We start from the raw sequence: 26,009 nt of genomic DNA, 5'->3' as shown, positions 1-26,009 counted from the left end.
GTGGTCACATCTCTGGCACAGTGTCTGGCCCTTTGGCTCAGAAGAGAAGGGAGGAGAAGGTTAGGCGATCAAAAAGGAGGATCTGTGAATGAGAATGAGGCTCCGGCATAGTATGTTGCCTCTCAGGTGCCAGGGTCAGGGATGTCTTTGATTGAGTCCACACTATTCTCAAGGCAGGAGGTGAGCAGCCAGGTGTCATAGTCCATGTGGGGACCAATGACATAGATAGAAGGTGGGATGAAGTCATGAAGAAGGAATATAGGGAGTTAGGAAAGAAGTTAAAAAGGACCTCAAGGGCTGTAATCTCAGGATTGCTGCCTGTGCCACACGTCAGAGAGGGTAGTAACAGGAAGTTGTGGCAGATGAATGCGTGGCTGAAGAGTTGGTGCAGGGGGAAGGGGTTCAGATTTGTGAATCATTGGGATCTCTTCTGGGGAAGGTCAGGCCTGTATAAAAAGGATGGGCTGCACCTGAACTGGAAAGGGATCCATATCCTGGAGGGCAGGTTTTATAGCACTCTTAGGGAGAGTTTAAACTAGTTTGACAGTGGTGGGGAGGGTGGGGGGTGGAAATCAGAATGCGAGTGCTGAGAATCGGGCAGAAGGTCAAAAGCATGATGCAATGTGTATGTGAGGAAGGGCAGCCTTGGGAGGAAACATAACTGTAGATAGTTAGAGGGCTTGAAATGTGTCTATTTCAATGCTGGGAGTATTAAGAATAAAGGAGATGAACTTAGAGCATGATTCAGTACATGGAATTATGATGATGTGGCTGATACAGAGACGCTGGGGGAAGGGCAGAATTGGCTGGGGGCTTAGGTATTTTAAAAGGAATAGGATTGGAGGAAAAGTGGGGGAAGGATTAGCATTACTGGTCAGGGATAGTATCGTGGCTATAGAATGGGAAGATGCAGCAGAGGGACTGTACTGAGTTGGTGTGGGTGGAAGTCAGAAATAGGAAGGAAGCAATGACCATACTGGGAGTAATCTATAGGCCCCCAAATAGCCCTTGGGACACTGAGGAACTGATTTGGAATGGTGCAGGAATTATATGGTTATTGTTATGGGAGACTTTAACTTCCCTAATGTTGACTGGAACTTCGTGACGGCAAGAGGGAGAGAGGGGGATGAATTTGTCAGGTGTGCTCAAAAAGGATTCCTGACACAGTATGTGGATCAGCTGAGGAGAGGTGAGGCCATAATGGCTAATGAACCTGGTCAGGTGGCGGACCTCTCTGTGGGGGAGCATTTTGGTGAGAGTGACACAACTCCTTGAGCTGGATAAAGATAAAAGCAGACAAAATGGGTAAGTGTTTATTTGGGGAAAGGCTAATTACAAAGGGATGAGGCAGGAACTAACGAGATTAAATTGGAAACAGATGTTCAAGGGTGAAAGCATCAAACTAATTTGGAGGAAGTTTAGAGACCACTTGTGCTGGGAAAAGAATAGGTTTGTCCCACTGGCACAGGGAAAGATGGTAGGAAAAGGGAACTGTGGTTGACAAAATAGGTGAAGCAGCTAGTCAAGAGGAAAAAGATTTCGGAAGTAGGAAACTGGAAGGGCTCATGAGAAGTATAAGGTAGCCAGGAAGGAGCTTAAGAAAGGACTTAGGAGAGCTCGAAGAAGGTCTTGGCATGTAGGATTAAGGAGAACCCCAGACCGTTCTATGCATATGTGAACAGAAGGATGATGAGAATGAAGGTCAGACCACTAAAGGATAAAGGAGGCAACATGCCTGGAGGTGGAGGAAATTGGGGAGGTCCTAAATGAATGTTTATAAGAGAAAAGGACCATGACCAGGGTGAGATCGGAATAGAACAGGCCTGTGTGCTAGATGATTTTGAGATTTAGAAAGAGGAAGTGTTGGATCATCTTAAAAATATAAACATTGATAAGACCAGGAGTTGGATGCAATATACCCCAGGTTTCTGTGGGAAGTGAGGGAAGAGATAGCTGGGGCAGTGGATCTTTGAGTCCATTTTAGCCACATGGGAGATGCGAAGGATTGGAGAATGGCAAATGTACTCCCCTTGTTTAAAAAAGGTAATAGGGAGAATCCTGGGAATCCGATGAGTTAGTGGTGTGCAAACTAATGGAGAGGATTCTTAAGGATAGAATCTATCAGCATTTGGAGAATTACAATCTACTCAAGGACGGTCAGCATGGCTTTGTAAAGAGAAGGTCATGTCTCACAAGCCTAACTGAATTTTTTGAGGTGGTAAAAAAATAAATTGCTGAGGGCAGGGCAATAGATGTGGTCTAAATGGATTTTAACAAGGTATTTGACAAGGTCATCCACAAGAGACTCGTTCAGAAAGTCATGAGGCATGGGATCCATGGAACCTTGGCTGTGTGAATAAAAAATTGATGTATGTAGAAAGCAGAGAGTAGTAGTGGATTTTTATACATGACCAAGATGAAGAGGCAGAAGGATGGGTCAGTATGTTTGCGGATGATACAAAGGTTGGAGGAGTTATGGATGGTGCTGAAGGTTGTTGTAGGTTACAAAAGGATATAAGAATGCAAAGTTGGGCAGAAAAGTGGCAGATGGAGTTCAATCCGGATAAGTGTGAGGTGATGCATTTTTTAAGGTTAAACCAGAAGGATGATTCTGGATAAACAGGGACATTAGGGTCCAAATCCATACATCCCTCACGGTCGCTGCGCAGTTTGATAGTATAAGAAGACCTTTGGGATGTTGGGTTTCATTAATGGGGGATTGATTTCAAGAGTCGAGAGGTCATATTGCAACTCTACAAATCTCTGGTGAGACCACACTTGGAGTACTGTGTTCATTTCTGGTCACCTCATTGTAAGAAAGATATGGAAGCTATAGAGAGGGTGCAGAGGAGATTTACCAGGACGTTTCCTGAATTGGAAAATAGGTCTTATGAGGCAAGGTTAGCAGAGCTGGGACATTTCCCTTTGCAATGAAGGATGAGAGGTGAGTTAGTAGAGATCTACAAGATTCTGAGAGGCATAGATAGGTTGGACAGCCAGTGACTTTTATGCAGGGCAGGAATAAAAACACCAGAGGACATAGATACACAGTGAAATTTTGGGGAGACTTTAGGGGTAAGTTTGTTACACAGAGAATTGTGGGTACCTTGCCAGGGGTAGTGGTAGAGACTGAAACATTAGAGGAATTTAAGAGACTCATGGATAGAAAAAAAATTGAGGGTTATGGGGTAGGGAGGTTGAGATTATTTTAGGGAATATATGGTTTGGCACAACATCGAGGGCCTGTGGGCCTTGACTGTGCTGTATTGATCCAAGTACTTCCACTAGCTTATTCATATACTGACACTGGGTCCTGTTGAGTGAAGGCCACAATTAAATTTCAATCTGCATGATTTTCTCCATCTCCCATTCTGTAACCTCCTCTAATCCTTTGCTCCTCTAATTCTAGCCTTTTGCTCATCCTCAAATATATTTGGTCCATCACTGGAAGCCATGTCCATACAGTAAAACCCCTGTAATCCAGAATTCAAACAAATGGCAAAATAATCATGGAAAATAAATAGGTAAAAAATATGGGTTTCAAATTTGTGTGCCTCGCTAATCACACAACACGTAGTCTCAAGATACCAGAAAATTCACTTATCTGGCATCTACCAATCCCCATAATTGCCGAACACCAGGGATTTTTACTGTAGTTGCTAAGATTCAAGACCTATCATTTGTTCTAAACCTCTTTGTGATACTTCTTAATATAGAGCTACTTTACTAAACCTTCAAACACCTGAATATGTTGCTACGTGGCATGTGCCAATTTTGGTTAGCTGTTGGGATATTTTTGCTACCTTAAAAGCTTTATTTAGTCACTGATTTAAACTAATTTGGCAGGGGGAAGGGAACAGGACTGATAGGGAAGCAGATAGGAGAGTGAATATAGGGGTGGTTCCGTTAGACAGTGAAACAATAAGGAAAAAGGGAACTAAAAGTGATAGGAGAGTAGGGGCAAGTGCATCGAGAACAAAGGTGGAGGGAGAAAGGAGATATGGTATCAAGGTATTGTGTATGAATGCATGGAGTGTAAGGAATAAAATGGATGAGCTTGAAGTGCAAATGGCAATGGGAGGTTATGACATTGTCGGAGTAACGGAGACATGGCTGCGGGAAGGGCGGGATTGGGAAATAAATGTTCCCGGGTACACGTCCTATAGAAAAGACAGAAAGTTAGGAAGAGGAGGTGGGGTAGCTCTATTGGTAAGAAATGAAATTCAGGCGTTTGAAAGGAAAGACATTGAAACAGGTGGGGTAGAGTCTGTTTGGATAGAATTAAGAAATTGCAACGGCATGAGGACCATAATGGGGGTCATTTACAGGCCTCCAAAAAGTAGCTCAGATATCGGTAGAAGTATAAATCAGGAATTAAGGGTGGCATGTCAAAGTGGTAGCAATACGGTAGTTATGGGGGACTTCAACATGAAGGTGGACTGGGATAATCAGACGGGGGCAGGAACACAAGAGAGTGAGTTTATTGAATGTCTACGAGATACTTTCTTGGAGCAGCTAGTGGAGGAACCTACCAGGGGGAAGTCGATTCTGGACTTGGTGCTGTGCAGCGACGCAGAGTTAATAAGTGACCTTGATGTAGGGGAGCCATTATGGAATAGTGACCATGGTATGGTTACTTTTGAGCAGCAATTAGAAAGGGAAAAAGAAAGGAAGTTGGAAGCATCTGTACTGCAGTTAAATAAAGGGGATTATGCAGCTATGAGGGAGGAGCTAGCCAAAATAAAATGGAAAGATACACTAGCTGGGAGGACAACTGGGGAAAAATGGCAGGTATTTTTGGACATTTTTCACAGGATTCAGGACAAATTTATTCCAAAGTGGAGGAAAGACTCTAGGAGATGCAAATGGCAGCCGTGGCTAACTAATGAAATCAAGTGCAATATCAAATCTAAAGGGAGTAAGTATAAGATAGCGAAGCGGAGTGGGAAGTTAGAGGATTGGGAAACCTTCAAAGAGCATCAGAGGGTAACTAAGAAAGTCATAAGAGAGGGGAAAATGAAGTACGAGAGGAAATTAGCAAATAATATAATGGAGGATAGCAAAAGCTTTTTTAAATATGTGAAGAGGAAGAAATTGGTTTGGTCTGAAATTGGTCCATTAAGAATGGAAAAGGGTGTAATTATTACCGGAAACAAGGAGATGGCTGAGGAATTTAACAAATACTTTGCAACTGTCTTCACCAAGGAGGATATAGGTTATGGTCAGTTAGGGGGTAGTGGTCATGCGGTATCAAGAGACTTGGGGAACTTTCCTGGGGAAGTAGGGGATCTAATGGATATCCGGATCCAGAAGCAGGAGGTTGTGAGTAAATTGTTGGGACTGAGGGCTGATAAATCCCCAGGGCCTGATGGGCTGCATCCCAGAGTGCTTAAAGAAGTTGCTATGGAAATTGTGGAAGCACTGGTCGACATTTTCCAAAGTTCCATAGATTCGGGGGAGGTCCCTGAGGATTGGAGAGTGGCTGATGTGGTGCCGATTTTTAAGAAGGGAGGGAGGGAGAAAACGGGAAATTATAGACCGGTCAGCCTGACGTCGGTGGTGGGGAAGATATTGGAGTCTATCATAAAAGGAGTAATAGCAGAACACTTAGGCAGAAATAATAGTATAAGGGCTAGTCAGCATGGATTCCTTAAGGGTAAGTCATGCTTGACTAACCTTCTGGAATTTTTCGAGGATGTGACAAAGAGGATGGACTTGGGAGAGCCAGTGGATGTGGTGTATTTGGACTTCCAGAAGGCCTTTGATAAGGTACCGCACGGGAGACTAGTGGGCAAGATCAGGGAGCATGGTATTGAAGGTAAGGTGCTGACATGGATAGGAAATTGGTTAAGGGTTGGAGTAAGCGGGTCTTTTTCGGGATTGCAGGATGTGACGAGTGGAGTGCCGCAGGGATCGGTATTGGGTCCTCAGTTGTTTGTAATTTATGTAAATGATTTGGATGAGGGGATTATTAATAACATGAGCAAATTTGCAGATGACACTAAACTGGGTGGCGGTGTGGGGTGTGAGGAGGATGTCAGGAAAATGCAGAGGGACTTGGACAGGTTGGGGGAGTGGGCTGCTGAATGGAAGATGACGTTCAATGTGAGCAAATGTGAGGTTATCCATTTTGGGGGCAATAATAGGAAAGCTGAGTATTATTTAAATGGAGACAAGTGAGGGAGTGGGGAGGTGCAAATGGATCTGGGTGTACTTGTTCACCGGTCACTGAAGGCTAACATGCAGGTTCAGAAAGCTGTGAAGAAGGCAAATGGCATGTTGGCTTTCATAAAGAGGGGATTGGAGTATAGGAACAGGGACGCCCTTCTGCAGTTGTACAGGGCCCTGGTGAGACCCCACCTGGAGTATTGCGTCCAGTTTTGGTCTCCAATTTTGAGGAAGGACATACTAGCTATAGAGGGTGTGCAGCACAGATTTACAAGGTTAGTTCCAGGGATGGCGGAGTTGACATATGCTGAAAGGCTAGAAAAACTGGACTTGTATCCGATGGAGTTTAGAAGGATGAGGGGGGACATGATTTAGGCATACAAAATTATCAGGGGGATAGACAGGGTGAAGTCGGATTACTTGTTCCCAATGATGGGGGAGACGAGGACTAGAGGGCATAGTTTAAGAATACAGGGTAGGCCCTTTAGGACGGAGATGAGAAAACATTTTTTTACCCAGAGAAGTGTGAATCTGTGGAATGCTCTGGCACAGAGGGTGGTAGAGGCAGATTCGCTGATTATGTTCAAAAGAGAGTTAGATAAGACTCTAGTGGGCAAAGGAGTTAAGGGTTATGGGGATAAGGCTGGAAAGGGGTACTGATGGTAGTGATCAACCATGATCTGTAAAATGGCGGTGCTGGCTCGACGGGCCGAAGGGCCTACTCCAGCTCCTATTGTCTATTGAAACAAAGTGAACCATCAATGCCACTAATTGAGGGGAAAAAAAAATATTTGAGACAAGGAACTGCCGATTTAAAGAAACATTATTGTCAAGGAGAAACATAGTTCACGGTTATATTCAACCAACTAAAACTCTCAATATCAGTGACTAATCAATGGAAACTTCAGTTTAGTTTCAAAGGGAATCAATTTTCTGAAAAGAGAAGAAAGGAAGCAGCAAGAGATCTCAAGAGCAACAAACATTACTTACATAGGCAGAGTACATTCCTGCAGATTGCACATTCTGCGTATAGGTTTTGGCTTTTTATCCGCATCACAATTGCTGCGACTAACCATTTTATTATCAGTTTTCCTGCGGCATCCATATTTCGTGTACTGCAAACCTAATAAGAAAACCAGTCATTTATCTGTTCAGAACATAACTTGAACTGTATTATGCACATAAAATAATTTCATGCTGCTTCCTACAAATATTCACATTCCTTATCTTTTTATTCAATCAATTCCTGCACGTACACTTCATTGCCCATTCATTGAACCTGAGCTAAATTCCACTGGGGAGTAATTAGACAGGCTCAATACTTACTTGATACACTGAGAAGGTTTTTAGCCCAATGGTGGAGGATCAACCATGTTGGAGTAGGTCTGGAATATAATTAGCAGCCCAGAGCTAGGAGGGGATGGGATGTTCCTTTGCCAAAATTATTTTTCTTCCACCAATTTGTATTTTCAAAAAGCCTGATTGGTTTATGGTTACTTTTACAGTTAATCACATTTTATTTCCTTATTTTAGAACTGATTACAAACTCTTAGCATTATTAAAGAATCTAAAGAGAAAAGGAGCAGGCAGACAGTGCAGGGCACCCCTGTGGCCGTTCCTTTCAATATCAAGTATACCATTTTGGATATTGTTGGGGTGGGGGGGGGGGGGGAAAGAAGAGACAACCTACCAGGGACAAGCCAAAGCAGTCAGGACTCTGGCATAGAGCCTAATCTGGTGGCTAAGAAGAGAAGGGAGGAGAGGAGGTGAGCTGTGTTGATAGGGAATTCCATAGTTAGGGGGACAGATGAAGAGGTTCTGTGGAATGGATCGATTCCTGGATGGTATGCTGCCTCCCTGGTGCCAGGGTCCAAGATATCACAGATTGAGTTCACAGTATTCTTAGGATGGAGTGTGAGCAGCCGGATGTGATGATCCATGAAGGGACCAATGATGTGGGGAGGAAGGGTGATGAGGTCCTGCAAGGAGAGTTCGGGGAGTTAGGTGCTAAGTTGAAGGGTAGGAGCTCCAGGGTAGTGATCTCAGGATTGCTACGTGTGAGGTTAGAAATAGGAGGCTAATGCAGCTTAACGTGATGCTAAAGACATGGTGCTGGAGTGAGGGCTTCAGGTTTCTGGATCATTGGGCTCTCTTCCAGGGAAGGTGGGACCTGTTCTGACAGGACGGTTTGCCCCTGACTGGAGGGGGACTAGCATCCTTGTGGGAAGGTTTGCTAGTGCTGCTCTGGGAGTTGCAGGGGAATGGAACTGGATTGCCAGAGCAGATAGGGGAGTGGAGGATGAAAAAGATGAAGTGAAGATTGCATATAACATCAGAAGTCAAAGGCTCGATGAGGAGAAAAGTTTCTCAGGCGCATCAATTTCTATGTAAGAAGTATTGTAGGAAAGGCAGACGTACTTAGAATGTGGATCGGCACATGGAATTAATATAGAGTGGCCATTAGTGAAACTTGATTGCAGGAGGAGAAGGACTGGCAGCTCAATATTCTGGGCTTCTGTTGTTTCAGATGTGAAAGACCATAAGAGATGAAAGGGGGAGAAGTGGTATTGCTTGTTAGGGAAAATATCACAGCTGTACTAAGACAGGACAGGCCAGAGGGCTGATTTACTGAGCCTGTATGAGTGGAGCTGAAGAATGGGAAAGATATGACCACATTCATGGGGTTGTATTATAGATCACTCAATAACCAGCGAGAATTGGAGGAGCAAATCTGTAATGAGATAGCAGACAGCCGCAGGAAACATTAATTTGTGATAGTGGGAGATTTAACTTTCCACATATTGACTAAGACTCCAATACTGTAAAAGGACTGGATGGCTTGGCATTTGTCAAATGTAGCAGAATATTGAGCACCGTCATGCTGAACACTAGCGCACCTCAGGCGGTGTGCTCAGTCTGCTCCTGTTCACACTAATGACCATGATTGCATCACAAGATCCAGATCCAACAGTGTCATCAAGTTCACAGATGACACAATGGTAATTGGCCTCATCACCAACGATGATGAGTCACACTACAGAGATGAAGTGGAAAATCTCTTGAAATGATGCGAGATAAACAACCTGAGTCTCAACGTGGACAAGATGAAGGAGATGATCGTGGACTTCAGGAAGACCAGGAACAACCACTCTCCACTACATGTTGGACCTTAGGGCTGTGTGCTCAGCCTACTCTACTTGAAGGTTGCATCAGCAAATCCAGCTCCAACAGTGTTGTCAAATTTGCAGATGACACAACAGTAGTTGGCCTCATCAGCAATAACAATGAGTTACAGAGAAGAGGTGGAAAATCTTGTAATATGGTCCAAGAGTAACAACCTGAGTCTCAACATGGACAAAACGAAGGAGATGATCTGGTCTTCAGTAGGATCAGGAACAACCACCCTCCACTACACATCAACAACACTGGAGTAGAGAGATTGGAGAGCAACAAGTTCCTTGGAGTTTACTTAACTAGTGACCTATTGTGGACAGTTACCATCTCCTCACTTATTAAGAAGGTGCAACATTGACTGCACTTCCTGAGAAGAATGAAATGGGTAAGACTACCAGCCAATAATTTATGAACGTTCTATAGGAGCTCTATTGAGAGCATCCTGGCCGGCTGCAACACCACGTAGTACAGTTGCTGCAGAGAAATGGATCAGAGATCAATCCACAGGACCATAAGAGTGGCAAGAGGATCACTGGATTCTGCCCCCCCACCCCCCCCAAATCGACGTGATCCACCAGGATTGTTGTCTGAAGAGCGTGTGCAAAACCCCCTCCACTCTGTATACAGCATCTTTCAGTTGCTCCTACTGGGGAAGAGATACAGGAGTATCAGAGCCAGCACCACCAGGCTGAGGAACAGCTTCTTCCCATGGGCAGTGAGATACTAAACAACCAACGGAACTGCTCACACTAACCATCCGAGACTCTCGTGTGTACAAATCTATTTATTTTTAAATTGAAATAATATTTGTCCTGTATATGTATTATCTGTCTGTATGTGTCTGGTTGTGTGCATGTTTTGTATTAAGCAGCAGAGAACATTTTGTCATCAGGTTGTATTTGACAATAAACTTGAATTGAAATGTGTTCAGGAAAGTTTTCTATATCAAAATATAGAGGTACCACCTAGAGAGTGTGCAAGATTGGAACTCTTATTAGGGAAAGACACAGGACAAACAAGTATTTGGATAGCCAGGACTGATTAAGGATAGTCAACATGGCTTTGTGCATGTGTTTGACCAATATACAGTGTTTTTTGAGGAAGTTACCAGGAACGTTGATAAAGGAAGGTTGTGGATGTTGTCTACATGGACTTTAGTCAGGGCTTTAACAAGGACCCACATTTTTATTTCAGATTTATTGTCAGAGTATATACATGACATCACATACAACTCTGAGATTTCTTTTTTCCCCTGTGGGCATGGCAGAATTACCACTAATTGGTAGTGTAAAAAAAACTGTACACAATGTAAAACAGGTAAACAAAGAATTGTGAACAGATAATGAATGTAAACAAACTGACTGTGCAATGCAGAAAACAAACAAAAAAACAATTAAATGCACAAGTAAGAATCCTTAAATGAGTCTCTGATTGAGTTTGTCATTGAGGAGTCCGATGGTGCAGGGGTAGCAGCTGTTCCTCAATCTGGTGGTTTAAGGGGCACCTATACCCCTTTCCTGATGGCAGCAGTGAGAACAAAGCATGTGCAGGGTGGTGTGGGTCTTTGATGATTGCTACTGCTCTCTGATGGCAGTGTTCACTGTAGATATACTCAATAGTGGGGAGGGTTTTGCCTGTGATATCCTGAGCTGTGTCCACTACCTTTTATGCTCAGGGGTATTTGGGTCCCCATATCAGACTGTGATGCAGTCGGTCAGTACACTTTCCACCTCACCTCTTCAGAAATTTGCCAGGATTTCTGGTGTCGTACCAAACCTCCACAAACTCCTGAGGATGTAGAGACGCTGATGTGCTTTCTTCTCGATGCCATTGGTGTGTTGGGTCCAGGAAAGATCCTCCGAGATAGTGACTTTCAAGAACCTAAATTTTCTCACCCTCTCCATCCCTGATCCCCCAATGATCACTGCATTGTACACTTCTGGCTTTACTTTCCTCAAGTCAAAAATCAGCTCATTAGTTTTGGTGACATTGAGTGCAAGGTTGTTGTTGGTGCACCATTCAGCCAAGTTTTCAATCTCCCTCTTGTATGCTGACTCATCACCTTCCTTTATACAACCCACTACTGTGGTATTGTCGGCAAATTTGTAGATGGTGTTATTCTCGTACCCAGCCACACAGTCATATTTGTTAAGTGAGTTGAGCAGGGGGCTAAGAACACATGGGAGGTTAATCAGGAAAATTCAGACGCTGGGTATTCATGGTGAGGTAGTAAAGTGGATTCAACATTAGCTATAGGGGAGAAGCCAGAGAGTAGTGGTGGATGATTACTTCCAGACTGGAGGCCTGTGACTAGTGGTGTGCCTCAGGGATTGGTGCTGGGATTTTGTTGTTTGTCATCTATATCAATGATCTGTTTGATAATATGGTAAATTATATCAGCAAGTTTGTAGATGACACTAAGATTGTGGACAGCAAGGAAGGCTTTCAAAGCATGCAGAGGGATCTGGACCAGCTGGAAGAATGGGCTGAAAAATTGGCAGATAGAATTTAATGCAGATAAGTGTGAGATGTTGTATTTTGGAGGGACAAACCAAGGTAGCGTATACACGGTAAGTGGGGCAGAACAGAGGAATCTGGAAATTGAGTTACATAATTCCCTGAAAGGGGCGTCAAATGTAGATAAGATTTATGAAGTCATTTTGGCCTTCATAAATCAAAGTATTGAGTATAGGAGTTGGGATGTTATGGTAAAGTTGTATAAGATATTGGTGAGGCCAAATTTAGAGTAGTTTTGGTCACCTAACTACAGGAAATATATCAATAAGGTTGAAAAAGTGCAGAGAAGATTTACTGAGATCTTGTCCAGACTTGAGGAACTGAGTAACAGGGAAAGGTTAAACAGGTTAGGACTTTATTCCCTGGAGAGTAGAAGAATGAGGAGAGATTTGATAGAGGTATTTAAAATTATGAGCGGGATAGACAGAGTAAATATAGATAGGCTTTTTCCACTGAGAGTAGGTGAGATACAAACCAGAGGACATGGATTAAGGGTGAAAGGGGAAAAGTTTAAGGGGAACATGAGGGGGAACTTCTTTGCACAGTGGATGGTGGAGGAGTGGAACGAGTTGCCAGCTGACATAGTTAATGCAGAGGCTCAATTTTAACATTTAAGAATAATTTGGACAGCAACATGGATAGCAGGAGTATAAGGCTATGGACTGGGTGTAGGTCAGTGGGACTAGGCAGAACAATGGTTCAGCACAGAGTAGAATGGCCGAAGGGGCCTGTTTCTGTTCTATGGTTCTAAGTATAAACAAGAAGGCAGAGTTTTAAGGTGAGTAGAAGAGCATCTAGGTGCTAAGTTTTTTTTGACACAGATAGTTGGAATGTGCTGCCAGAGAAGGTGGTAGATTCAGAAACAATTATACCATTTAAGAAGCATTTAAATAAGCAAGACATAGAAGGATATGAACCTCATGCAGGCAAATAATAAAAGCTGTGCTGGACAGAACCATTAGCATCAACTTGGTGTTCTAGTTTCAACAGTGGAATTCGAAGTTGTCACCTTAGTGCTAGCCATTGAGTATCTACAGACATTATGGTTATTGCAATTTCTAAATGTTTAACAGATTACACTTACACAATCATTATTCAGAGATAATTACCTCCACCACATGGTTTGGAACACTGGGACCAGCTCTTCAAAGCCCACTCAAAAGTATCAAGATCTTCCTGAAGCACATTATTGTTGCTGATGGTTGGCAAGGAATCCTCATGGATAATATAGTTATAGGTGAGACTAGATTTGGTGTTATTATTCTGAGGGATAATCTGAAAGAAAAGGTGGATTTAAAAGAGCAGCCAATATCCTTGAATGAAATGACTAACGATTCTACTGTTCAGCAATTGTGGTTAGTGGCACTTTGCGAGGTTAGGCAAGTCAACATCTACTACTCTATTCCTGATTGTATCAACCACAATTCTGTCTCATTTTCATAGCTTTTCTCCTTGTACATCATTCCTTCTGCTAGTAATACATTCTTCCTTCATCCTATCACAGATCTTCTCTCTTGTTCTTTATCTTTATTTATTCATTATAACCTCTCCCAGGTCCAGATCACTGACTCAAAATGTCGCCATTTCCTGCTGCAATGATGCTGCCAACCTAAGTGAATGTTTCCAATATTTTCTGTTTTCATCACTAAGAAAGTCACACAAGTCTGATTTGTCTCATCCTCTGTAGGTGCAGTCTACAGTGGTGATGTAATGCTTTATTTAAGACCATGGACCTGCCTAACTATTTAGAGACAGGAGTGTAAATTCCACATGGTAGCTGTGGACATCAACATTAATACTTCTTTCACAATCTTGACACATTCAATAAAAAATCTAGTCATAATAATTAGGACCATGAAACTCCTGAATTAGTCCATAAACTATAAGACAAAGGAGCAGAAAAAGGCTATTCAGCCCATCAAGTCTGCCTCACCATTTCATCAGAAGCTGATCCTTATTCCCCACAGCCCCACTGCCCGGCCTTCTCCCCATAATCTTTGATGCCCTGGCTAATCAAGAATCTATCAATCTCTGCCTTAAATACACCCAATGACCTGCCCTCTACATCTGCCTGTGGCTACAAACTACAGATTCACCACCCTCAATATAACATCCCTGCTCTTATATTCTATAGCTCTTAAAATGAATGCAAGTTTAGCTTTCAGCTATTCTATCCTGCACAAGGACTCTCAGGTCCCTTTGCATCTGGTTATTTTCAATTTTCTCCCTGTTTAGAAAATAATCTGTCTTTTTTTTCCTACCAAAGTGCGTGACCGTACACTTGGTGACATGGTCTTTTATTTGCCACTTGAATTGTTATAAAATATGGATCAACAATGTGTTTCGTGAAATGATATCCTTACACAGTCTGGCATAGATCTGGACGTGATGCACCAAAACTGCAAGGATAAAGTGGAAAAGGATAAAACCAGACAGACCTCCAAGGCACTAAATTCAGCTAAGTGAGGTCACTCCAACTTTCATCAAACTTTCAAAGTCTTCTGGAATCACGTGAGGAACCGTGTCTAAATGAAACCAAAGCTGTCCCAGGAAACAGTAGGAATACCTAAAGGTTAAGGGGCTTCTATGATCTGAATTATTAACCATTTCTTTGCCTTTGAACTTTACTTTCTGTCAATACTCTGATGGATCTTGTCAGCTTTTAAAAATCTCCAATGTTCAGTGACACAGGAAACCTGTTACAATTTGATTAAAAAATTATAATTGTAAACCATTCATAGATTCTAAAGACCTGCCAATAGGTTCATTGGTTGCTGCAAATTACCCCTTAGTGTTGATTAATTAAAAAAAAATTAAAAGTGTTGAAGGGCAAATGTAAAAGAGAATTAAAACTGCAGGGGTATTTGGGTTTGGAGAGATGGTGGATGTATCTGAGGGTTTGTCCCTTAGGAGCTAGATTGGATCCAATAAAAAAAATGGCTTCCTCGTGTGTCAATATATGATTTATTTGATTCACTTTGGAACATTATCATTTAACCTGGTTTCAGGCAACTGTTCATAAAAATACACTACTTAAAACTTACTGTATTAAAATATTGTACTTTATCAAAGCCATTCACAATTTTGAAAATCTAATTTCCAGTTGAACTTCTGTAAAAATGTAAACCTCTCCATCTCTCATCTCTCCAGGTAATTGGCACCACCCATACTCTAGTAAATCATCTACAGGTCTTTGCACCATTTGAATGATTCATTTGGAATCCTGCTCTTTCCATTGTATGCCATTTGTAAAGTTTTCAGCCTCTCAAATCATTCTGCTAGTAATTGGTACTTTCATCATTTTACATTGCAAATTTTATTTCAGTTTATCTGGAAATCCTGGTGTAAGAAAACATTCAAATATCTGAAGTCATTCACATTGTCAATTTTTTTGCTGTACTGACAAATAAAATGAGAGAAAAGTCACTCACCAGGACGACAACAGCATCATGCAAAGGGCCATCAGTATGGAGAGTTTCCACATCATCCTCCAAGGTATATTGCCATTCTATACCAAGCTCAATAAAAACTTTTGTCTTGGCTTTGTCCCCTTTACCATTCAGAATGTAGTGACCTGTAGCTTGGTTCTTGACAGCTGATAAGCAAAATAACTAAGGTATGTATGGGAAAATAGTTATCAAAATATCAATGCTAATCCTCAACATAGGTATGCTGGAATTTTATTAAGTTAATGATTATGGAACATTTTAATTTAAGGTAGTAAGATTTTAAAAGACAGGATGGCTATTAAGAAAAACAGGTTTGTGTTGTTTTCTTTTTAAGATATTCAGATTTTACTCAGCAAAGAAACAAACTGTAAGAGATGAATGTTGAAAGAGTCTGATATAATGAATGTGTGGTTGAAAAATTTGAGGAGTACAGGGATAATCCCAGGACCCAGTCCTCATCGATGGATCAATAGAAGGGCAAAAACTGCAAATTCCTGGGTGTTAACACCTCCGAGGATCAGTCCTGGAGCCTCCACATTAATGCAATCACAAAGAAGGCTCGCCAACAGCTATACTTTGTGAGGTGTCTGAGGAGATTCGGTATGTCACCGAAGACTCTTGTAAACTTCTACAGCTGCACCGTGGAGAGCATTCTGGCTGGTTGCATCACTGCTGGTATGGAAACCCCAACTCTCTGGACAAGAATAAACTCCAGAGGTTTGTTAACTCGGCCTGCGATATCACAGGCACTAGACCACTCATCGAGGACACCTACTTGAGGTAGTATCTTAAAAAAGTAGCCTCTATCCTCAAAGACTTCCACCACCCAGGCCATGCCCTCTTCATTCTGCTACCATCAAGAAAAATGTACTGGAGACAAACATTCAATGGCACAAGTTCAGCTTCTTCCCCACTGCCATCAGATTCCTGAATAATCAATGAACCAAAGACACTGCCTTACTTTTCGTGCCCTATTATTGTTATTTTTTTTAATAGTAATGTCATAAGATGGTCGTAATATGAATGTTTGCTCGATGACGCTGCTGCAAAACACCGCATTTCATGACTTGTTCATGACATTAAATCCTGATTCTGATAATCCATTGATAGAGGACACTGGAGGATGATTAGCAGGAGGAAAGTTGAATTACTGGATGAATGGGACTCAATAGGAGATTCTACAAATCAGAGAACATTGTCTCTTGGAGAGTTAGACTATTGGAGGATGAGGTTAAGAGGAGAGGCTAGTTGATTGGATGGTGATCTCTGATGGGCAAATGACCATTCCTTAGTCTGGGGATTTATGTTAATTATGCAGGAAAGGTTTCTATTATTTTTATACTCATTGAGTTATTTTTTTTAATGTTCACCTCTCCTATGGAACATGTTGAGTCCATTCAGAGAATTATTTCACAAGGGTGAGTTTCCACTGAAATTGCATTAACTGACCTTCAGTCAATGTCAGAGGTAAGTTTAATAGCAATTAATCCAATTATGGTATTAATCAATCTCCACGTCGGAGTTTTTCAACAGGAACCACATAACACCAGTCACTACCAGCAGGAACAATCAGACTACTGTTATTTCCAGCAGAGTTTGTTGGACAGCCACCAAAATTTTTTTTTTAAATCACAGCCTGTTGTAGGTTTACTCCTCATCTCAATGAGTGCTTAAATAATGATAAAATCCTTCTAACTGTAAGGACAAAGATCAATTACTCAGCGGCGTGGGAATCAATTTTGCTATTCTTATATAATGGGTGACCATATACAAACTGAGGAAGACTAACCCCTGAATATGCAACTGATTTATTTTATTCCATTTTGCCATTCTGAAACTCTGATTTCAGAGGTACATTTTAAAAACTTATTGGTTGACATTATAAATCCATACATGATTAAAACAATATAATTCAAAGTGGCAATGGCTCTAAATATTGGCATACAGATCCCTTGAGAGTAGGTTAAGTTGGCTTTGGCCATTGAAAGTCAGACATTTTCAGTGTGAGTTGCAAAGAGGGCAGAGAGGACTAGTGTAAACTTGAAGGAGCACAGTGAGTGCCAATGTAAACTAGAAGGATAATGAATATTTTATGTGGATGAGAAGAATGACTGTGAAGTGAAAGGAAGGCAGTGTCAGTGTGAACCAGAAAGAGTCGTAGCATTAACTATGGAAGGAGGGAGAGAATGACCATAAAATATTGAGGGGAATGGCTGTTTGTAAAGAAATTATACATTCTTGAAATAAATAACCTTTCAGATTTTATCATCTACAGCACTGCAATAAAGCACCAAATAAACACAAGTACAGTAATTGAATCCAAAAACATATTAAATTCAGTTATTTACTATTTTCTCAAATATCGGACTACAAAACCCAATGACATACAAATAACATGACTAAAAAATGATTTCTTTGTGTTTGCAAAGCTGTGGGATAGTGTACTATTCCACTGCTTGTGGACGCAAGTCAAGCTATCAATCAGTGAGTGTGGAGGGAGAGAGACACTGTAAAGCTGCAGTTTTCATATGAGAAGACAAACTGTGCACTGTTCGACCAAATGAGAATAAAGGATCCTATTTCTTCAATTATCTGGCATCAGTGTCACCAAAGCTGCGTCAACCGCTGGCTGCAGATAAGAGGTCTGCACATGCTGGGGTCTAGTCCAGTACTCAAAGTGCTGGAGAAACTCAGCAGGTCATGAAGGATCCATGGAAAGCCTGAGCCCTTCTTCAGGTAGGCGGAAAATCAGGCAAGTGCCCAAATAAGAAAGTGAGGGGGGATGAAAGGTGAATGGCCTATCGGGGTGAGGTTCAGCCCTTAACACTCAGAAGACCAAGGAGTTCATCGTGGATTTCAGGCATGCCAGAAGCCATACTCACGCCCTGATTTACATCAATGGACTGGTGGCAGAGTGTTTACTGAGCTTTAAGTCCCTTGGTGTCCATATCTCTGAAGATCTCACCTGGTCCTTGAATTCTTCAATTCTGATTAAAAAGGCACAAGAGCATCTTTATTTTTTGAGGAGTATGAGGAAGAATCACCTCTGTCCCAGGGTGCTGTTGGATTTCTATAGATGAACATTTGAGACCGTGCTAATATATGGTATTTTGGTATGGAATGGGAATTGTATTGCACACGATTGCAAGACATTCAAGCAGGAAGTGAAAACTGCCCAACGGATAATTGGAATACAATTGCCTACCATCAAAAACATCTAGAGAGAGAGATGTCTGAGCAGGGTGAGAAACATTATCAAAGATGCAACACATCGAAATCACGAACTATTCACTCTGCTCCCATCGGGTAGAAGCTACAGGGGCCTTCGATCACGCACCAGTGGGCTCAAGAAGAGCTTTTTTAAGTGAAGCTTTGACTATGTTGAACACTGAATCATGGTGCTGAGTGGTATTGCACTGATTGTAAAAATCAGTACTTTTTAACAGTTCATTGTAAAATAATGTTGTTGTTGGTTTTAATTGCACACATTTTACCTCCATAAATCTTCGTCCGCGAAGCCAAGCCAAAGATATAATATATATAGCACTTGAGAAACAGGCTGGGGAGCTAGCAGAAGGGAGTCAGGGGGATGGAAAGCAAGAGGGGTTACTGGAAATTGGAGAAACACTGGATTTCAATTTTATTGTTGCTTGTTGGACCTTGCACATGCAACTGCATTCCCCATTCCCTCAAATAGTAATAACAGCTGCCCTTCAACACTAATTAATCAGTTAAAAATACAGTTTTGAGGTATTGCAGTGTTGCTAAATAAAGTTTTTGCTTTAACCCATTGATTGAACAGGATAGCATGTAATCATCAAATACCAAGATAAACCACTGGACATTCCTTTGGCAATAATTTTACCTTGTAATTTAATCAGTAAATTCTAACCTAACTGGAATCAACTATTCTACCAAGTGATGTATTACTTCAGTCTTGTGCAGCTGTGTGCACAAGGTCCAACAAGCTGCACAAACTCAGGGCCAGTGGCTGAGGCAGCCATGTTGGCACTGATTGCTGATGAATAATGAAATAGGATCTTTTATTCTCACCTAAACTATCAGTACACGACTTTTATGTCTCACCTGGAAACTGAATCTTCATTTTCTCTCTGCTTCCACTATCACTGATAGGCAAGATTACATTCTCTAATGGTGGAATGGAATTCTAACCCATAGCTTTCCAATTAGAAAGAAATATCACCGAGACAAGCTACTTTTATTACTGGCCAGCAAATATAATAAAGCAGTATAAATTACAATAATTGTAATAAAACCATTACTAATACTTGAAGCAATGTATTCCAGTTATCTATACTGGGGCCAACAAATTGTTGCATTGGGAAACAATAGTGTATGGTTTTATCTAATGATCCTATTGCACAGACATGCAAGCATTTGAGCAGTAATATAATTTATAGCCTTAAAGAGCAAACCCTTTCTCTCTCTCACTCTCTTTCTATATATTGTCTTTAACTAGAAACATTCACTGTTTCTCTCTTCACAGAAGCAGCAAGATTTTCAATTACCTGAATTTTCTGCTCCTTTTAGATTTATGTAGTTTTATTCATTTTCATGCCTCCTCTCTTCACCCTATCCCAAACACAGGCTCTCCCTCTCTCCCTGTTCCAAACTTGTGCTCTCTCTACACTATCACGAGCCTATGCTCTCTCTCTACCCCTTTCCCAATCCCAAGCTTTCTATTCCTGTCACAAACCTAAAATTTCTCTTTCACTCTCCCTCCATCTCTCTCTCTCTCCCTTCCATATTCCTAATTCATATTCTATCTACTATCCCAAAGCAGCACACCCTGTCTTCATCACATACATCTGTTCTCTATCCCAAAGTTCCAAACACTGGAACTGACATCTCAGTGCGATGTTTAAAATCTTTTTGTCTTAGCAGAACAACAGGGTATCCTGCATGACTCAGTTTAATTGTTCAATTCCAGAAATGCACCTAAATAAATCGGAAGAGCTGGAATAGGAAGATGAATATTGTCATTAAGCTTTTGTGGCAGAGCTCACGTAGGTGGATATTGAATGAAGATAAAGTTGCAAATCCCCCTGATGCTGACCTTTCACCTTATAAGTATACATTTAAGTGAGATACTTGCTCAAGGATAGGGTGCAGGGTGTGGGGTGATGGTGAAGAACAAATAAACCCCCAATATCCATCTTTTAAGATGTCTGCAAAAGTAGTGAAATTTAAATTCTGGATACACTGCAGATGTAGCAACTGGTGTCTGCATTCTTGATAGTATTCTCTGCAGACACAAGCCCACAAACAGTGGAGCAATTTTTGTACAAGTAATCTGACAGAGTTGAGCAAATAAATGCCGCTTAGTGTGAGGTATTTTTGCATTAGTGCCAAATATGCTTGGATTAGTGCTTAATCTTGCTTCAACGGCTAACTTGTCAAGCTATGGCAGGTTAGTACTTACCAAGAAAGTGAGGAGATACCTCGTCTTCTTGGATGAACACATGTCTAGAACCAGGTGGGATGTCAAACATCTTTAAGTAGCCTTTGCATGTGTCAAGGTCAATTATAGAAGCAAAAAGAAAAAATACACAGCGGTGGTTAATATGGCATTCCAGTGGAATTTTACTTTGAAGAAGGCATAATTTGCAAATTCCAACTAAAATAGCCAATCAGATTTGTGACACATACCACTAGGCCAAATTTTCCTCTCTGCCCAGGAGGAAAAATAATGTATGCATTTGTCACATGACCACCTTCTTCCATGATGACATACTGGTGCAAAGTAATCATTGAGCCAGTGAATGAAATGAATGATGAGCAAGTTTGCAAAAGCAATGTCCTAATGCTCCTTCCTTAGATCATTATCTTTACTCACCAAAAAAATTACTTGAGTGCCTTGATTCAGAGATATCAAGGTTTCTAGCTCCCTTGGGTAAAATGAATGCTCCTCTGGTTCGCCCTTGAACAAAATGGTTTTGTCAGTTTTACAAACGATTGTCTTGTTTTCATTGACCTATCAATGTGATCATTATGTAAAAAACGTAACTCTGCCACAAATAAGGTAGAGTTAATGACAAATGTATCCAGTGAAAGGCACCAGAAACAGCAAGTAGAATAAGGTAGGTCATAGTCAATGAAAAAAATGGCAGAAATCAAAAGTGTCTAGCTAAGGCCAGACTGGATACTTGCAAACATGTTTTCCCAAGGTTCCAAGCTTGTTTTGGTATCTCTTGTTTAATTTTTTACCTGTTGAAAGAGTTTTGGTAGTGATTAGCTGTGACAGGGAGGCCACGTGATGGTCAAGACAGTTATTCCTGAATACTGATGACCTCTTTCTGCATCATATAATACACAAGGATATCTCAAATTTCTGTTCTGCCACACATTCGTTACATTAGCAATTAACAATCAGAGAATTTGATGTAGGCTTTGAGTTCTTATAGTGATGGACAGCATTAGTCTGTGCCAGGGCCCAAAATCCAAGTGTTACAACTCTGTTTTTCCATATGTCCAGGGAGATTTGTTTTCAATCATGTGCATCTTGATAAAAGAGAGCATCACAGAAATATTCAAAATGAGCTTCCAGATAAGATGTACTTCACAGTTAAACAACCTTGCCCTTTTTTGTTCTCCTTTAGCCCTGAATGATTTTCAGTGAGGGCTATTGGCAGTGCCTTCCACATTGTGGCACATCGGAAACCAAGACTGAAACGGAGTTTTCAAGCTCGAGACAACTTTATCTTCACACTCTGAGAAAAGAAAATCTATTGCTTGTTATGATATATAGATGGGCCTCACTTGCTGTACACAGGGTTGCAGAGAATTGTATTCTTCAGTACTAAACTTAGCTCTTCTTTGATTGTTCCTTGGGAACAAGGATGTTAATTGCACTCCAGTCTTGAGGAGTGGAAGAGGCCAATATGTGACTTCTTTTCACAAAGAGTGTTTGTTATACACTACCTATCACATACTCTTGACAGAATAGACCTTGGTCATTATGCAAGGATTTGAGGATAAGTAATGATGCTGAACCATATCTCTTCTCTAACACACACAGACCTGCATTCTAAACCTTCAAAGTAGAAGAGGAGCTCGAGGTGGTGAGGTTGGGAGGAAGAGGCTGAACTTCTCTAATACCGACATATTGAGTAATGATGACATCTGCGCAAGATGATGCCAGCTGAGACAGATGTTCCAGTTCCTGCAGGATAAATCCACCAACACCCACCAGAGCCTGACTACAGGTCACTGAAATCCACAATCTGCCAACATCAAGCAGCAGCAAGCAGCTTTTGCAGAATAGGTTTGGGTGTTCTTGACACTTTACTGCATGATACATGGCTAACCTGCTCGAATTCAGCTTTTCTGAAAGACTCTCCTAACCTCTTAAAAGCTGTTCTAACATTGTTGGCTTTGGCAAGATTCCAACTGTGTAAAATAGTCAGTCTCAGCATATTGATCTTTTTTATAAGCGATAGCAGCCCTAATGATTCTTTCCTCATATCCATAAATTTCAGGGCACTGATTAATAAAAATATCAGGATAAATTAATATGCACTCATTATGTAAGAAGACACCACCACATAAGCAGGTGTTAACCCCCATGCCCTGTTATTTTTGCTCATGCTGTGATTCCAAGAAAATACTCCTGCATTGATGAATTTATAGTAATCTGAAAGGGGTCATACAAAGTTATGAATGCCAATGGAATCGTTAAGACAACTCGGAGCAGGAGAAAATCCACTAATGCTACAATGGGATTGTACAACCAAGCTGGACTTCTTTTTGTAAAGTTTACTGAAGGCAGGACAGGAAAAGGTCCCCCTTTGCAGTTAGAAAGCAATTGTGTACTCCCACTGTGTAACTAAGGCAGGACTGGGAGAATTCTGTGTGCCCCAAGTGTGATTAATGGAATATTAGCTGCTTTAGTTGCACAAGGTACATAAAGAAAGAATGCTCAAAGATTACAACTGTGGTTACTGCTGAGAGGCAGTGAGCCACCCTGTTGGTCACATTTATATCACCCTTCACAGCGTGGGTTAAAATATCCCAATCATTATTCTTTGACAAAAATCAGTATAGATTATCAATAGCAGGGCATTTCTTTACTTGTTCTCCTGTTTAGCTGCCCGAAGGTGGGTGGAAAGCTCCTTTGTCATTTCCTCTGTTTCTCTCATTATTCTCCCAAACTATAGAATTAATGAAAAAGTCCCACATTTATCTGATGTGGATCGAAGGGGATAATTTTCAGCCGACCTTCTGCGTGGGTAATCGCAATTGGTGGGAGTTGATAAAACATTGTTGAAAATTCTACCAGAGTGATCATGATATTTTTAAATGAGGTAGTTCAATGTGGATCAGAATATTCCTACCCTGTTTTTTTGGTGTTCTGGTGAACGTTCCTTTCACCGTTCTGCAGTGAGAGTTGTCCCCACCACATACTCCGCATTTGTCATCCACTTTGTTTGAACCAATTTCTTTGTCACATCCCACTTTCTGTGGAAAAAAAAACTTCAGTCAACATAGCAACAAATACAATAAGACTTAAAAATGTTTGGAACCAGGATACGCCGTTCAGCTGTTACAACTTATTCCGTCAGTCAGGAAGATTACACCTGATTTCACCTTAAATCTTTTTACCCGCACTCACTCCATATCTGTTGCTTCTTTTCTTGAAAATCATTGATCTTGAAAACATCTAACTAGTAATTAGTTAACTGATGTTTGATTTTACATGTGACTGTAAAATGTGAATGGGTCCTCATTCTTGGTTATCTTGCTGAAACAACTAATTTTTACCTACATTGTAAAGACCAACTTCTAAACTTAATGGAATAGAAAGAACCCTGAAATAATTTAACCTTCAATTTTATTCTGAAGAATTTCTATCATGCCATTTCTTGGCTAATTCTGAGTTGTGATGTTCAGACAGGATCTAAAGAAGATCCAGGTACGAAGCAGTATTTGACCCCTTTTGTACACCAGAATTCATTCACTGAGCAGTGTTCAATTATTACACAATGTTCAGCTTTTGAATCTGAACCTTACGATCTGAATAGAAGATCTCGATTATATTATATTGTCATCCACTATTAATGAGTGGAAATTAGAGGACCAAATGTGTAGGAAGATATGGGCAGATGCAAAAATAATAGGATTGTAATAATCGGTCATCTCAATTTCTGGGATTGACTGGAATTGTCATAGAGCACCAAGTTCCACAGAGTTTACTTAACCAGTGACCTATCCTGGTCACACATCTCCTCACTTATCAGGAAGGTACAACAGTGACAGCAATTCCTGAGAAGACTGAAGAGGGGCAAAGCTACAGGCCACAATTATGTAAACCTTCTACAGGAACTCACGAGAATCCTGGCCGGCTGCATCAGTGCGGTACAGTTATATAGAGAAATGCATGGGAAGTCAATCCATAGGACCATAAGAGTCTCCCTACCACCCCCGCCCCCCACCCACCCCAATCACCATGATCTACTGAGATCGTTGTTTGAAGAAGGTAAGCAAAATCATTGAGGGCCCCTTCCACCCCGCCTACAGCATTTTTCCCGTCAGGAAAAAAGACACAGGAGTATCAGAGCCGGCATGACTTGACTGAGAAACAGCCTCTTCCCATGGGCAATGAGAATGTTGATTGAAGAAAGGAACTGCTCACACTAACCATCTGTGACTGTCATATTTTATGAAACTATATTTATTTATTTGTATATATGAATACTTGTCCTGCATATGTATTGTTCACCTCCATCCCATCAGGAAGATGTTTCACGAGTATGAGATGATGCACCACCAGATTCAAGGACAGTTTCTTTCCCAGCATTACGAGACTCTTAAATGAACCCTAAAATTGGAAGATTGCCTTTACTTCCTTCCAACTGATCTCTCTCTGTAACTCTGTGCTTTTGTTCTGTGTCTTACACTATTTTTGAGGTGTTACTGGTCTGCTTGCCAAACCTCTATCACTGCACCTTGGTAATTTGATGTTTCTTTTATTGTAATGAAGAAACTTTGGTTCTTTTAAAACAACCATACATTCTTCTTCTTTGGCTTGGCTTCGCGGACGAAGATTTATGGAGGGGGTAAAAAGTCCACGTCAGCTGCAGGCTCGTTTGTGGTTGACAAGTCCGATGTGGGACAGGCAGACACGGTTGCAGCGGTTGCAGGGGAAAATTGGTTGGTTGGGGTTGGGTGTTGGGTTTTTCCTCCTTTGCCTTTTGTCAGTGAGGTGGGCTCTGCGGTCTTCTTCAAAGGAGGTTGCTGCCCGCCAAACTGTGAGGCGCCAAGATGCACGGTTTGAGGCGTTATCAGCCCACTGGCGGTGGTCAATGTGGCAGGCACCAAGAGATTTCTTTAGGCAGTCCTTGTACCTTTTCTTTGGTGCACCTCTGTCACGGTGGCCAGTGGAGAGCTCGCCATATAACACGATCTTGGGAAGGCGATGTTCCTCCATTCTGGAGACGTGACCCATCCAGCGCAGCTGGATCTTCAGCAGCGTGGACTCGATGCTGTCGACCTCTGCCATCTCGAGTACTTCGACGTTAGGGATGAAAGCGCTCCAATGGATGTTGAGGATGGAGCGGAGACAACGCTGGTGGAAGCGTTCTAGGAGCCGTAGGTGGTGCCGGTAGAGGACCCATGATTCGGAGCCGAACAGGAGTGTGGGTATGACAACGGCTCTGCATACGGTTATCTTTGTGAGGTTTT

The 26,009-nt window shown here is 41.5% G+C and overlaps 1 protein-coding gene and 1 long non-coding RNA gene across 3 annotated transcripts in view; one reads left to right on the top strand and one right to left on the bottom strand.

The window, feature by feature from the left end:
* The window catches only part of LOC138757497 (uncharacterized), a 38,276-nt gene extending 14,828 nt beyond the window's left edge, over positions 1–23,448 (top strand). The window contains exon 3 of the long non-coding RNA XR_011353630.1: positions 22,348–23,448. This is a non-coding gene — a long non-coding RNA (uncharacterized lncRNA). The remainder of the gene's footprint in view (positions 1–22,347) is intronic.
* The window catches only part of LOC138757481 (A disintegrin and metalloproteinase with thrombospondin motifs 3-like), a 262,759-nt gene that overhangs the window by 6,127 nt on the left and 230,623 nt on the right, over positions 1–26,009 (bottom strand). The window contains exons 15-20 of one of the 2 annotated variants that reach the window (XM_069924904.1): positions 23,663–23,786; positions 21,166–21,249; positions 20,752–20,832; positions 15,291–15,454; positions 12,969–13,134; positions 7,159–7,291 (exon numbers count right to left, since the gene is read on the bottom strand). In XM_069924904.1, coding sequence (XP_069781005.1) covers positions 7,159–7,291; positions 12,969–13,134; positions 15,291–15,454; positions 20,752–20,832; positions 21,166–21,249; positions 23,663–23,786 — 752 coding nt within the window. The remainder of the gene's footprint in view (positions 1–7,158; positions 7,292–12,968; positions 13,135–15,290; positions 15,455–20,751; positions 20,833–21,165; positions 21,250–23,662; positions 23,787–26,009) is intronic. The other variant, XM_069924894.1, reaches the window with a different exon arrangement.

This window comes from Narcine bancroftii, chromosome 1 (genome assembly GCF_036971445.1).
Source record: "Narcine bancroftii isolate sNarBan1 chromosome 1, sNarBan1.hap1, whole genome shotgun sequence".
Lineage (NCBI taxonomy): Eukaryota > Metazoa > Chordata > Chondrichthyes > Torpediniformes > Narcinidae > Narcine > Narcine bancroftii.
This window is presented reverse-complemented; position numbering and strand designations above follow the sequence as displayed.